The sequence below is a fragment of the Chiloscyllium punctatum genome, chromosome 30, assembly GCF_047496795.1.
Source record: "Chiloscyllium punctatum isolate Juve2018m chromosome 30, sChiPun1.3, whole genome shotgun sequence".
Classification (NCBI taxonomy): domain Eukaryota; kingdom Metazoa; phylum Chordata; class Chondrichthyes; order Orectolobiformes; family Hemiscylliidae; genus Chiloscyllium; species Chiloscyllium punctatum.
In genome coordinates, this window is record NC_092768.1 from 22679215 (window position 1) to 22695177 (window position 15963).

General features: G+C 41.3%; 1 protein-coding gene across 1 annotated transcript; it reads right to left on the bottom strand.

Moving 5' to 3' along the window:
* Positions 1-210: 210 nt before the first annotated feature.
* On the bottom strand, positions 211-10373 carry LOC140455269 (zinc-binding protein A33-like). Its single transcript, XM_072550008.1, has 6 exons — positions 9520-10373; positions 9329-9424; positions 9004-9237; positions 7050-7072; positions 6839-6954; positions 211-950 (listed from the first exon to the last, which is right to left on the bottom strand). The coding sequence occupies exons 1-6, from the start codon at positions 9928-9930 to the stop codon at positions 418-420; spliced, it is 1413 nt and encodes a 470-aa protein (XP_072406109.1). The 5' UTR covers positions 9931-10373; the 3' UTR covers positions 211-417.
* Between the last annotated feature and the right edge of the window lie 5590 nt (positions 10374-15963).

The following is a 15963-nucleotide window of genomic DNA, read 5'->3' on the forward strand; positions in this document are numbered from 1 at the left end:
AAGGGGAAGAGGGACCAGCAGGAGGTCATTGTCCCCAGTGGAACTAAATCTTGCTGACTTATCAACTGAAAACACAATTATCTAAAGCCTCTCCTTATCAATTTTTAACTCACTGATTGTTGCAAGTACCTCTTCTTCCACAATGATTTGGGAAGCATCTTTGACCTTAAATGAAGAAAGATGAGACACAGATATGTAAATTTACTGCTTATATTGTCCTTCTGATGTAAATATGTGACTTAGTCTTACCAACAATTGAGATTTCACAATGTGTAATATGGAAGTTACCTTGCACTCATTTAGTTTACAACGTCTTGTTAGCAACAATTTCAGACCTCTGACCTCTATCCTGACCCTAAACAAATGAGAACAACCTAACATCTAGGATGATGCAACCATCCTGAGTTTAAGCCTATTTTACAGATTTGGATTGTAATTGCAGCAAATCCTCAACCATTTGTTTTCATCCCAGGTCCAGAAGAAGGGATACAGCTTCTCTGTGAATTTATTCCCAGTGAAAGTGTGGAGTTGGAACTTGGTATCCATACAATAAAATGAAACTGCTCCAGTCTCATAATTAAGATAAACCCCCACATTTCTTGGAATGTAACCAACTGGGAGAGGGGATCCAAGGGAGGGTCTTATATGAAACTGATCTTCACTCCGCTGGATGGTCCAGAATCCATTCTCTGGTTTCAGTCCAACACTTCTCTTTCTGTCCACAGATTGAGCAGCTACTCCCAGTCTCCAGTGCCGATTCCCTGACACGTCCACTTCCCAGAAATGTCTCCCTGATATGAACCCTATTGATCCCAGCACAGATTCCCGCATTGTAAACCTTTTTATGTTATCAGAGAGGCTCCTTGCAGTGCCGGTCCATCTCACACTTTTCAGATCATTAGACAACTCAAGCTCTGGATGTGCTGTTTCTTCATCAAGAGTCACAGAGACTGGAAAAACAAACAAAATTAGACAGAGTCACTAGAGGTTCTTCTGAGGAGACACTTAGCACATCTGACAGCATCTGTGAAGAGAAATCAGGATTAACGTTTTGGGTCCAGTGACCCTTTCTCAGAACCACTCACTGGACCTGAAATATTAATTCTGTTCTCTCTTTGCAGATGCTGCCAGACCTGTTGTAGGGCTGAGGAGGTCACAGCGTTATGACACTGAGTGCATGTCTGAGGGAGGCAGCATTTCCAGCAATGTCTGCTTTTATTTCAGATTTACAGCATCTGCAGTTCTGTCAGTTTTCCTTCTTTGGAGAAACTGATTAGGAATTGGAGAAGGGGGAGGATTCATTGGGGGAATCAGGGCAAAGAGGCTGAGAGTCGTAGAGTTTTACAGCACAAACATATTGTTATGGTACCCACCTCAACACCTTTTCAGGCAGGGAGTTCCAGTTATTGATTATTCACTGGATGAAAAATTTCCTTAAATCCTTTCTAAACTTTCTGTCCTTTAACGTAAAGGTATTTCCCACCCACCCCCTCCTTGCACAAGAGCAGGCAGATGGAACTGGTTTAGTTTGGGATGATGTTTGGCGTGGACTGTTGGACTGAAGGGTCAGTTTCTGTGCTGTTTGAGTCTATGACACATACTGGTCCGAATTGTTTTGTGTACCTCAAAACAATGCTCCAATAAAAAACTATATTCATTTCCAAGCAGTACTGACTTTTCCCTGTGACAGCTAGCTGATTTCCATTTAACTTTCTCTGAAAAATTCCTTATTGAAGGAGAAATTAAAATATCTTCAAAGATATTGAAAAGATGAATTCTGAGTAAAGGTCTGACTGTCATGAACACTGGCAGGGTGGCTCAGTGGTTAGCACTGCTGCCTTATATCGCCAGGGACCTGGGTTCAATTCCCGCCTCAGGCAACTGTCTGTGGGGTGGTTGCACATTCTCCCTCTGTCTGTGTGGATTTCCTCTGGGTGCTCGGGTTTCCTCCCACAATCCAAAAATGTGCTGTTTAGGTGAATTAACCATGATAAATTGCCCATAGTGTCCAGCAATGTGTTGGTTGGATGTATTAACTGGGATAGAGTAATAGGGGAATGTGTCTGGGTGGGTTACTCTTCGGAGGGTCGGTTTGGGCTGAAGGGCCTGTTTCCACACTGTGGGGATTCTAATTCTGTCATTGTGCAAACAATCTTGTGTCAACAGTAAATGACTGAAAGGAATTAGAATAATGGAAGGAACGAAAGTAACTCATCAACTCCTGTGGTCCAGACTGGTGTAATTGAACTGTGTTTCCTGATTTATTTTTTTCCTTTCACCACCCTTAATATCCATTCTTGTGCATCTGTCTGTTTGTGAAGGGTGGAGTTTAAGCATCCGTAGAGTTTAGGATTTACAGCTAAAAGTTAGCAAATCATATTTCCTTTTTGTCATTGGTTAAAGACCATTTATTTGCAATAAACTGTTACTTTCTTGTTAAATCCAGGAACGTAGTAAGCATTTTGTTTTCACATTAGTTTACCAGTAAATTGGCGAATTTAGATAATTTGGTTAAATTTCTTCAGATTTGTGATCGCCCCAGGACTAGTTGCACTTGATTCCTATTGCAAATGCCCCAGCTGATTGTGACAGCTTTCTGGGAGTGTGTGTACATGGGTCCAGGTATGCCTATTGGTCAAAGTGTGTGTATATGGGTAGTGATATGTGACATAAGTAAGGGAATACATAACTGTGTAGATCAATAGGTGTGCATATAAATAACAGTCTGCATATGGATAATGATATGTGCATATGTCTGTGGGTAGGGGGTGTGTGTTAGAAGTGTATGTGTACCTGAATAGAAGGATACTTGTATATTGGTGGGACATCTGTATATATGGGGAGGGACTCAGATTCAAGGTCATTCCACAATCCTCCTTTCAAGATAGAGTCAGAGTCATACAGACCCTTCAGTCCAACTGGACCACACTGACCATGTTCCCAAATTAAACTAGACCTACTTGCCCGTAATTGGTCCATATCCCTCCAAACCTTTCCTATTCATGTCACTGTCCAATGTGTTTTTAAAATGTTGCAACTGTATCTGCACCCATCACTTTCTCTGGCAGTTCTTTCCACACAGGCACCACCTTGTGCATAAAGAGGTTGCTCCTCATGTCCCTTTTAAATCTTTCTCCCCTCACCTTATAATATGCCCACTAGTTCTGAACACCCCCACCACAGGGAAAAGAATCTTGCTATTTACCTTATCTATACCCCTCATGATTTTATAAACCTCTATGGTTTATAACCACCGTAGGGCGGCACAGTGGCTACACTGTTGCCTCACAGCTCCAGGGACCTGGGTTCAATTCCACCCTTGGACGACTGTCTTTGTGGAGTTTGCACATTCTCCTCGTGTCTGCGTGGGTGCTCCGGTTTCCTCCCACAGTCCAAAGATGTGTAGGTCAGGTGAATTGGCCATGTTAAATTGCCCGTAGTGTTAGGTGCATTAAATGGGTCTAGGTGGCTACTTTTCAGAGGGTCGGTGTGGACTTGTTGAGCTGAAGGGCCTGTTTCCATATTGTAGGGAATCTAATCTAAGAGCTCACCCCTCAATCTCTGCACTCCAATGACAAAAGTCCCATGCAATCCAACCTATCGTTATAACTCAAACCCTCCAGTCCGGGTAACGTCCTGGTAATTCTTTTCAGAACCCTCTTCAGGTTAATAATATCCTCCAAAGCAGAACTGTACACAGTGCACCAGTAGAGGCCTCACCAATATTCTGTACAACCTCAACATGACATCCCAACTTCTATACTCAAAGGTCTGAGTAATGAAGGTAAGTGTGCTAAATACCTCCTTAACCATCATGCCGACACGTGGTGCAAATTTCAAAGATTTATGTACCTGAACCCCTCGGTGTCTCTGTTCCACAGTGCTATTACTTGATGGCAAGACTGGATATAGACATCTCACCCTACCCTTATCACAGCAAACAAACATCACCATCAGACATTTGAAAAGCAGTATGAAATTCATACTTTTCAACAAAATATATACAAAAAAAAACAACAGATTAACATCATAGGACAGACAGAAGCAACATTTATACCCAAGACCCTCCTCACTGCCCTCAGATCATACTCAGTTTCTGAGTGAGTGGGTGGGACAAATGTTGATCTCCTTCTACTCAACCCAGAGCAGAGGACAACCTGGAACATAACTCTACAGAGATATGATTCGGCAGAAGGAGGCTGCTCAATCTGAATTAAATATAAACAGTAGGAGGACCCAAAGTGAAACTTCAGTTCTGCCCCATGTGAGGACCCCCACATTTGACGCATTGGCATTCCTCAGACTTGCCCTATGTTTTCTCAGCACAACCTTGTGTAAAGACCCTAACGCTGCACACTTCACTTCCAAATAGACAAGTTCTCAGTGGACAGAGGACACCAGAAAAATCAGCTGATCTGGAAAAGTAGCAACCTGATAAAACACCCTTCCAAGGTTGTATAAAGTACTAAACAAAAATACTCTCTGCTTTTGCTGAAAGGAAGTAGGGGACTCAGATGCACATTGGTTCTTTACAATCATGTTAATACTTTGGGATACTAAAGTTGTCATCATTGCTTATACTAGCAAGCTAAATATCTCAGCAATACTGACTGGAAAATATTGATCAAGGTCTTAACTCCCAGATACCTCTCATCTAGACCATGGAAATAAACAGTTTTATATGAGGTAGTTAGAGTTGTCAAACTTCCTATCAATCTGGCAACCTAGAGGATGAACAAACTTTTGATGAAGGTCAATCGAATGTTTCTCTAGACAGCTGTAAGTATAAGCCTTCAAAGTGGTGTGCAATCATGCTGCTCTCCTCAAATACAGCAAACATCAGTTGATTTTCTAACCCTCTCCACTCTTCCTTCCTCCCATGCTCCCAGGCAGCAACAGGAAGGGAAGACACTTGGGTCATGGTAATTTTACTGAACTAGTGATCCAGAGATCCTGATGAACCAAGGAACACAAAAAGCAGGAAGCCATTCAGCCCCTCATATCTGCTTCACTATTCAACAAGATTATGGCTGATTTGTCCCAGATCTCAGAAGGATATAGGCCAAACGTAGGCAAATGGGACTAGTTCAATTCAGGAAACATGGTTAGCATGGACAAGTTGGTTTGAAGAGTCTGTTTCCGTGTTTTATTACTCTGTGATTCTATACCTCTAACTCCGCTTCTGTGCCAGCTCCTCATAGACAGATGTCAACTCCCATCTGTCTACCTCCCCTTCAATACTTGCAGTGATCTAGCCGCTACAATTCTCTAGGGTAGAGAATTCTGGGCATTTACTATTCTCTGTGAGAATACATTCCCTCACTATCTCAGTTTTAAATGAGTGTCCTGTTATTCTGTAACTGCGTCCCTTAGTTCAAGGTTCCCTAGTAGTGGAAACATCTTTTTAACATTCACCCTGTCAGCCCTCCCCTCAGTCTTGTATGTTTCAGTATGACCACTCCTCATTTTTCAAAACTCAAATGAATAAAGGTCCTAACCTGTTTAGAGATTCTTGATAAGTTAACCCCTTCATTCCAAAACAACAGCCTAGTGAATTTCTTGTGAACTGCCTCCAATGTCAGGATGTCAATTTTTAAATAAAGGGACTAAAACTGTCAGTTTCACCAACACCCTGGACAATTGCAAAATGATTTCCTATTTTTAAACTCCAAACCCTGAGCAATAAAGCCAAACATTTCTTTTGCCTTCTTCATTTTTTGCTGCACCTGCTTGCCAGCTTTTTATGTTTCATATACAAGAATTCCCAGACCTCTCTGCTGTATTTTGAAATCTTCTGTTATTTAAATAATAGTTTGCTTTTTGATTCTTCCTACTAAAGTCTTCCTACCTCATACATTAATCTCTGCCTGCTACTCCATTTTTGCCCACTTACTCAATCTGTGCTTAGGTTTGGGGGCATGAGTTCAAACCCCAACAAGGTGGAAATTAAATTCATTTGGCGATTTTAAAAAAATGGAATTGAAAGCTAAAATCAGACATGAGCAACATGTCACTTAGGCAATGACATGTGTCGTCTTTACCCTGACTTGCAAGTGAATGCAGAGCAACTGCAATGTGGTTGACACTTGAATGACATCTGAATGACAAGGTCAATGTCAAATGTGCAAGAAATATTGAATTTATTAGCAACACAAAGCCCATTAAAACAAATCAAACTCCTGCAGTTCAAAAAAGCACCTCATCACTGCCTTCTCAAAGGTAATTAGGGATGGACAATAAATATTCACCCATTGAGCAGCACCACATCACATGAAGAATTTCTTTTAAAGACTTATACTGCTACCATGAGCATGATGAGCATGATTTACCAAGTGGAGAATGAACATTACAAGGAGAAAATATTCTGCTGGGAATAACAGAGTGTCTGTTTGCTGAAATATGTCAGGTGATGGGTTCTGAAGTGAATGCCTCATCTGAGAGAACTTGGACCTGTTTTTGTAATCGCCCTGTTCAGAGATGTTACTGCACACCTCTGAAGGGGATAAGACTTGAACTCAGGCCTCACAGTCCAGTGATAGGGGCACTAATAGTGCACCACAAGAGAGACCCTGAGAGACCTGATGAAGGAGCAGCGCTCCAAAAGCCAGTGCCTCCAAATAAACCTGATGGACTATAACCTGGTGTTATGTGATTTTTAACTTTTTCGATTACATATTTGTTGGTATGACTAACACATTGATTCCAATCAAAGTATTTGTTTCTCAAACAATATTATTTTGCAATTATTTGGTTCTAAAATTTACACTTTGATATGTTTATATGTAATGAATCAATTATAACATCTAAATCAGGACCAATTAACCAATCTGAGTTTTACCAGGCTTGATGGCTTCCAGGAATTCTCTCCAAATTGTGTACGATGAAGGGCCACAGAAATGTCCATCATTCAAGGCACCATCTACTAACTCCAGTGCGTCATTTTCCCTGTTAATCCTGCAAATATTAAAAAGTTTATATGTTGATTATCATTTCTTTTTCTGAGCAATTATACTTATCAACCTATCGTTTCATTAATAAACATGTCCTACCTGCTTTTCTCACAATTATCGTCCTGAAAAGAAAACACACATTTGAATTGATTGGGAATGAACAAGCAGATCTTAACAGCAGAAATTTCACATTATAATTATTTTCTGTTGAAAGAAGCAAGATATAAAGAAGATTTACAATAATGATACCAGAGGTGCAGGGATTTATCTAAGGGGAAAGGTTAGGATAATTTTCCTGATAGAAGTGAAATTTGAGAGGTAACGTGTGGAAATCATTAAAATTATGAAGTAATTCAACAGGCTAGATGTAGGGATGTTGTCTGTGCGGGCATTCACATCTCTATGTGAATTCAGATATGAGAGATGACTTGGAGATGCTGGTGTTGGACTGGGGTGGACAAAGTTAAAAATCACACAATACCAGGTTATAGTCTAACAGGTTTATTTGGAAGCTTTCAAAGTGCTGCTCCTTCATTAGGTGGTTGTGGAGAATAAGGCAATGTCTCTTATGGTGTTATTCTCCACAACCACCTGATAAAGGAGCAGCGCTTCAAAAGCTAGTGCTTCCAAATAAACCTTTTGGACTATAACCTGGTGTTGTGAGATTTTTAACAGATACAAGAGAGTAGATAACTTAGAAACAGCTTGATTATTGGGACAATGATTAGAATGCCAAACTTGTTACATGTGGGGCAATTGAAACAATAAGAATGAATTGATTGATTTATGGTCATATCTACCCAAATATTGTTAACCAGCAGTTCATGCAGATCATGATAAACAAGGACATACAAATCATAGGGTGATTTTTTAAAAAATCACTTGGACAGAGGCATCCAGGTGACATTGCACAGGTTGTACACTGGATAAGATCAGCATTATTTGAGGACATTAAGATTAAATAGGAATTTCTATGTTAACATTAACACCAAGAGAGTACAATTCTCTGCATGGGCTTTTTACAGCCTAAAGGTCAAAATCAGCAGAATTTCCAGGAAGGCCTAGGGAAGTAGAAAATATGAACTAATTAGGAGACACAAGAGGAAGGTGTAGGTAAACAAAAGTTAAACAGGTCAGGAATATGGCAAAACAGGACCTGACAAAACCAGGCTAAGACAATGGGCTGACAAAGTTGTGATTTGAATAATGGAGCATGTGCACATGACCAATTGTGAGTAAAAGAATTGCATTTCCTGTATTTAGCAGAGTTCTGGTACAATCTAGTGGAGGTCTAGTTTTCCTTGGGTCCACTTGAATAATCCCTCCTTTTGAGACTCCTGTAGTCAATCATTAAAATTAACCACAACGAGACATTAAAATAAAACTAGGTAAGTGCATGAAGAAGTAAAAAATAGAATAATATTTCAAAAGTGAGTTGAGGTAGGTGGGAGGAGCTCCTGTGCAATGAAAAACCGACATAAATCTATTGGGTAGAATGCCCTACCTCTGTGTAAAACTATGGAGAATTGAAAATATAAACAGCAGAAATTACACCAAAATCAAAAAACAGAAAGAGTTGATCAATCTTATTTCTGTCAGATAATCAACAGTCTGGCTCATATACACGACTTTCACACCCACTCCATCATTCATATTCCCGCATCCAGAACATCTCATGGACTAATGTGAACTGCAGGAAAGTATTAAACTTGGTGCATTGAAATAATTACAAGCTAAGTCTCAACATGAGAGCAATTCACCCTCAATAAGGCAACAGCAGGTAAACTGAATATTATTAAGGTAACTGCAGATGGTCGATTCTTGTGAAGAGCGTGAAAGGTTATCAGAGGCATCCAGCCATGAACACATTGATTAGCAATGCAGGCTAATTGTGGGTGGTGAAAATACCAGATTCATCCAGAAGAGATATCATCGCCCATGGGTTTAAATCAGATTGAAATTATTGGTCAAGGATATATTTATTTCTAAATTCTCGCCCACCATACCATGACCGTTCATTTTCACTGAACCTAATTGAAGTGTAATCCATCACCTTCAGCAACATCACCCCGTCTTTTTCTCGCAACTGTTTCTCCAATGTTGAGCGTTTCTCCTCAATAGAATTTAAATTCTCTTGAATTTTTCGAAGGTTTTTCTCCATTGATTTTAGAATCCTCTCCTCCTCTTCCTTGAGATCTCTGAGTAAACGTTGCTTTTTCTCACTGAGAATTTGGTACAATTCAGCAAACTCGGATGTGATGTGGGTCTTCAGACTGCTCGCCTGTTCCTACAAAACAACATTGAAAGATGGTGATGTCCCGCTATGAAGGGAACAAAACAAAACCGATTTCTGGAAAATTAACGCTTAGAGCCCTTACCCGAACTTGGGAAATTCTCTCTTTCTGCTGCCTCTCCATTTCTGAAACCTCCCATTTCTTTTCTGTGATAGATTTCAAAGATGATTTCACTTCACCCTGAATTTTAGACAGAAAATACCACAGTGATCACGGCTTTAGGCCCCGAAGGTGTGATAACATAATTAGGTTATGAAATCGGTTCCTTTTTTTACCTTGTAGATCTCAACAGCTTCTTTAATTGATATGAAGTTGTGAGATTTGTGTTCCCGAGAAACTACACAAGTGTAACAGATCAATTTCTTGTCAGTTTCACAAAACAGATTCAGTTCTTCCTGATGTTCCTCACAGTGAAGTTTACTTTCCTTCTCTTGTCGATTCAGATTTAATTTCCGAGCTTTCTTGGCCAGATTCGCTAAGGCCCGATTTACCCTGAGGTTTCTGTCCGGAAACTCCTGTCTACATTGCGGGCAGGAGTTTATCCTGTGCCTTTCCCAACTCTGGGTGATACAGAAGCGGCAGAAGTTGTGTCCACACTCCAGTATAACCGGATCGGTGAAGAAATCCAGACAAATGGGACAAACGGTCTCCTCTGTCCAATTCTCTCCCTGCTGTCTGGAAGCCATGATCAATGTCAGCACTTCCTGAGTCAAAACAATTTCAGTTTCAGTTTCAATGTTCCCCAGCTGCTGAATACATTCGATTACAAATGTTCAGACTATATATAATCTATAGTCCTGTCGATCTGGAAGAAACGCATTACGTACAAACAATAAACACGACTGGAGACAGGGGAGTAAGAAACATTCGCGGGTAAAAGGAAGATCCGGGGTAGGTTGTCACTTGGCGTGGGACAGAAGTGCAGGAGGCGGCTGTCCTTCAGTCATCTGACTCAAAGCGGCTGGGAGTTCCTCTTCGGGAATGGGTAGCGAACTTGTGGTTAATTTAGCAGGACCCTTGCATTGAAGCGCATTGCACATCGCCTCCAGTCCTGGCCCTTTATATATGGGGCGATGATATCCCTTTTCATGGTCACTCGGGTGGACACTTGTGTCTTTGCGGACGTCTGATGCAAACCATTCACACAGCCTGTATTGGCGCATTTATTTCTTTCACCCATTGGCTGCCCATTTCTGTGTCCTTTTCCCCGTATAAGAGTTCAGGGTGAGTTGGCATGTGGGAAACTTTGCACGTTACACAATCTGATCATTCGGTGAATGGAACTTCTTACTGTTAAGGTAATCCGGTAAAACAGATAACTTTCTAAGTTTCTCAATTCTGTGAAGCTGCCATAAATGTAAATGTGTGTGTATGGTACAAGCCTGGTATAAAATCTAACATTCTCTTTTTTAATCCCTTCAGCAATTTTTGTGCAATACCACAGGGAGGTTACAGAAGCATACTTATTAATCTAGTCACCACAAATGAGGGAAGTCAGATAAATTTCTGGTGAAATTCAATAGGTCTGGTAATATCTGTGGAGAGAGAAACAGTGTAAGTTTTGAGTCCATTGACTCCTCTTTGGAACCTGAAAATGGGGTGAAAAATTATGGTTTGCATGGTGTTGACAAGAAGGAGGATATGTGAGTGGTATAGATGTGAGGGTGCTCATTGAGAAAAACAAAGAGAGTGCTACTGGTAGTGAAGGAGTGTTCGAGATGCAATTTGATGTTAATGATAAGGCTTAATAGTTGAAAATAGCTTGACTTTGCTGAGAGTAAACCGATGTAAAGAGACATAGGAGGAGCATTTATAATCAAACTAGGGTAGATTGTTCATTCTCTTAAATTATCGAATTCAGTATCAAATCATGACAACTGTAAAGTGTCCATTCCCGGTGGTGCTGTAAGTGACAAAGCTGCATCAGTTGTAAACATTTATAAACCATTCCATGTTGTCACTCTTTCCTCCCTCTGTCATCTTCTTCAGTCCCAGAAGACAATGTGCCATCCATTTTGACCCTTTTCTCCCCAATGTTTGATGCTTTTTCCATTCTGAGCAGTGTCTCCACTTACTTAAACTCTAAAACACACAAATTCACTGCCTGAAGCACTCCTCCTCTCTGTGTTGTATTTATCAGTTAAGATACTTCCTAAAGCAGACATATTGATTGTGCTGATTAACATCTGATCTTTATATAGTTCGGTGTCCAAGTTTGTTTGATAATGTCCTGACCAATTGTGTGTTTTATACCCAGCAAACATATAAATGAAAATCATGCTCGGCAAGAACAAAATTTCCAGACTCCCCTTATCCCTGAAGTGCTCTTTTTTTTGTGTTTCACTTTACTAATGTCACCAGTTACAGACAAATAGGTTTATTGAAATCACAAGCCTTCATAGCTCTACTGCTTCGACAGGTGAAGTCACCTGTCAAAGGAGCAGCGCTCAGAAAGCTTGTGATTTCAAATCAGCCTGTTGGACTTGAACCCAGTGTTGTGTGACTTCTAATTTGGTTCACCCCAGTCCAATACTGGCACCTCCAGATCACAATTTTACCAATGATGCAAGAAGCTTAAATACTGGGGAATGAAGAATGTTTTCACTTTCCAGAATACATTTTATAGTTTTTTTTATATACAAAAAGGGAAGCATAACTAAGCATAAAAACTAGAAGTAGACATAAGCAACTCAGCCACTCAAAACTACTCTGCCATCAAATAATGAGCAACAGCAGAATTAGGTTTGTTGTCATTTGTACATGTTTTCTGAAAATTATTGTAAAAATATCATAGTTCTATTACATTTTGGGAGAACTGCTGCACCTGAACAGAGATAATGAGAAAGGGACTGCTTTACTGAGGACCTTTGCTTTCCAGTGTCATCCTGTCACCTTGAAAAGTTGAATGTTGGAGCTCAGCCGGGAAGCTCAGTCGAATAATAAAAGTCGGGAAAAGGTACCAGGTATGAGGCAGCAATGGAAATGGATGATATTCTGGAGACAGTAATAAGGTAATAGAGGGAAATAGTGAAATGTGTGACACAGGAGGGGAGAGGCAAAGGGGAAGATCTTCAGAAGTTACTCAGTGTTAAACTGAATGGGAGTGTGAAAGAGAGCATCAGCATGAACTCAGCTAGAGTTGAGGGGCTGAAGGGGACAATTTTTAATTCCCAAACTCGATGAAAATGCATCTTTGTCACTTTTTAGCATTTGGAATTCCCCGTCAGGATTACATATTCCAGTGCAGAATAGAAATAGAAGCACAGAGAAATCCCACCTCCACACTGGGAAAGAGGTGAAGACATGGAGGATAAGACTGAGTGGTTAGACTGAAGCAGGAAGTAAATGAAGGAAGGAGAGACACAAGATATTTAATTTGCTTTTCATTGCTTCATAGAATCCCTCCAGCATGGAATCAGGCCCTTTGGCCCAACAAGTCCACACTGACCCACCAAAGAATAACCCACCCAGACCCATTCCCCTACCCTATATTTATCCCTGACCTAACCTAACCTACATATCACTGAACACTGTGGGCAATTTAGCATGGCCAGTTCACCTAACCTGCACATCTTTGGATCTTGGGAAGAAACCGAAGCACCCAGACCAAACCCACACAGACACGGGGTGAATGTGCAAACTCTACACAGACAGTCACCCAAGGCTGGAGTCAAACTCAGGTCCCTGGCGCTGTGAGGCAGCAGCGCTAACCACTGAGCTACCATGCCGCCCCAGTTAGTGGTTACTTTAAATAAAAAGGTATGTTCAGCCTTAGACGTCTTTAATATTTACTAATGCCTCTCTCAGACTCAACTACAATGTATACAAAGAAGTCATTTATAAAGTAATAGATTTTTTAATCTTAAACCTGCACTGATCTGACAGTTAAGAAATTAATCCATACCCTTGCACCACCATCTGTTAGAATCCTTATCCATTCTTACTTCAGCTTTTAAAACCTTTTCATTCTCAAAAATTGTATTATGGCATGAAGTAAATGTGAGATAAACGCCACATCATTAATTTAAGTGCTGAGTCAAATACTCTGATTTAATAATGGACCTACTCCAACTATTAACTTTGATATATCTTTTAAATAAAAAGCATGTTGGGAACCAAATGTGCAAAAACATTCATTAATGCTGACTTCTTAAACAGCTAGGTAATGAGATACTTTATTATTTGTCAGGAAAAGTCAACAGAAGGATACCTACACAGGGTGGGAGGAGGCTCCTCCAGAACATAAACATTACCAAAGATCATTTGGGCTGAATTCCCTGTTTCTGAGCTGTTTATGGTGCGTAAATAATCATAAGCAAAAAAAAACTAACTGTAGTAAGGAATTAAACTTTTTTAAAAAACAAAGTTAACACAGGTATAGGTCTAAGTTAACCCTGTAAATTGGAGACGAGTTTTGTGGGATGAGGGCTTGGGCTGGCCATGCCTTCTTTTACTGCCATTTACTGAGCAGTTATCCAATAGGTCCATTTTTGCTAATGTTGAATTTTAGCAAAGTGGTAGTTACCAATGGTAAACTTGAAACCTCCGGGATGTTTAGGAAAAATAGTATGAGGATCCAGTGGAATAATACAAATGTAGCAATTATTCAATCACTAACAAAAAGATCATGGATTCTTTCTTTTTAAAAAAAAGCTAAGATTTTTGGAGGTGTATTTACCTCCTGGCTGATTTACCCTCGAGCAATATACCAATGAACACTAAGTCACTTACTCCTGCAGAATATTGCTGTCTGTAGTCTGTGGGCAACCAAAGTCCATTAACTCATCAGGTAGCTCATAGATTATAACAAAGTTATCATGAATACTTTTTTCTTCTTCCAGCTCTTTAAAATACTCAGAAAATACGGGGAAAGTAAAGGGGACGGAAATGTCAATGTCGAAACACCATGACTCATATAGTTCAAGCTTTAATGTAATGATGAAGTTCCAGAAACAACACCTTTTACTGCAGGTAGGGGAATGCAAACTCAAGCTTACAAGACCCACATAACAGTTTGCAACCTCCACTAAGCAGAAACAGACTCCTATTGTTCGGAAAGGAACAAAAGAAGACAAGGTCAACCAAAGCCACAAGTCTTGATTACACAGAGGTAGCTGAGCTTTCAGGGCTAGGTAATCTTAGTCAATGCAGGCAAGTCTATTGAGTCAGCTATCTCAATCAGTACCTAAAAGTTAATCTCAGAAATAGCCTGCAGAAGGGTCAAGAATCAGGGGAGAGAGTTAATAAATTAGAGGACTCACATCTGAGACTGAGACAAGAGATTCGTCTCTATGCTCTGAGGGTCATTAGTCTGTGGAATTCTCCTTCCCAGACAGCACGAGAAGCTAGGTCATTGAAAATGTTTGACCATGAGTTGCATAGTTTTGAACAGCAAAGTTATCAGTTGAAGACAAACGTACGTAAAGCTATAAAAGAACGTGCAAGAAAAGGATGTGTGTCTGATTTCATTCTTCACTATCTGGCCTGGAATTCATTTACTGATCCGTTACAAACTTAGAAGAGCCTCATGATTTTGACAGCACGAGCATTTAACACATGCAAGGTAAAAACAATGACTGCAGATGCTGAAAATCAAATACTGGATTAGTGGTGCTGGAAGAGCACAGCAGTTCAGGCAGCATCCAACGAGCAGCGAAATCAACGTTTCGGGCAAAAGCCCTTCATCAGGATTAAAGGCAGTGAGCCTGAAGCATAGAGAGATAAGCTAGAGGAGGGTGGGGGTGGGGAGAGAGTAGCATAGAGTACAATGGGTGAGTGGGGGAGGAGATGAAGGTGATAGGTCAAGGAGGAGAGGGTGGAGTGGATAGGTGGAAAAGAAGTTAGGCAGGTCGGACAAGTCAAGGAGGCAGTAACTGAGCTGGACGTTTGAAACTAGGATGAGGTGGGGGAAGGGGAAATGAGGAAGCTGTTGAAGTCCACATTGATGCCCTGGGGTTGAAATGTTCTGAGGCGGAAGATGAGGCGTTCTTCCTCCAGGCGTCTGGTGGTGAGGGAGCGGCGGTGAAGGAGGCCCAGGACCTCCATGTCCTCGGCAGAGTGGGAGGGGGAGTTGAAATGTTGGGCCACGGGGCGGTTTGGTTGATTGGTGTGGGTGTCTCGGAGATGTTCCCTAAAGCGCTCTGCAAGGAGGCGCCCAGTCTCCCCAATGTAGAGGAGACCACATCGGGAGCAACGGATACAATAAATGATATTGGTGGATGTGCAGGTGAAACTTTGATGGATGTGGAAGGCTCCTTTAGGGCCTTGGATAGAGGTGAGCGAGGAGGTGTGGGCACAGGTTTTACAGTTCCTGCGGTGGCAGGGGAAAGTGCCAGAATGGGAGGGTGGGTCATAGGGGGCTGTGGACCTGACCAGGTAGTCACGGAGGGAACGGTCTTTGCGGAAGGCGGAAAGGGGTGGGGAGGGAAATATATCCCTGGTGGTGGGGTCTTTTTGGAGGTGGCGGAAATGTCGGCGGATGATTTGGTTGATGCGAAGGTTTGTAGGGTGGAAGGTGAGCACCAGGGGCGTTCTGTCCTTGTTACGGTTGGAGGGGTGGGGTCTGAGGGCGGAGGTGCGGGATGTGGACGAGATGCATTGGAGGGCATCTTTAACCACGTGGGAAGGGAAATTGCGATCTCTAAAGAAGGAGGCCATCTGGTGTGTCCTATGGTGGAACTGGTCCTCCTGGGAGCAGATACGGCAGAGGCGGAGAAATT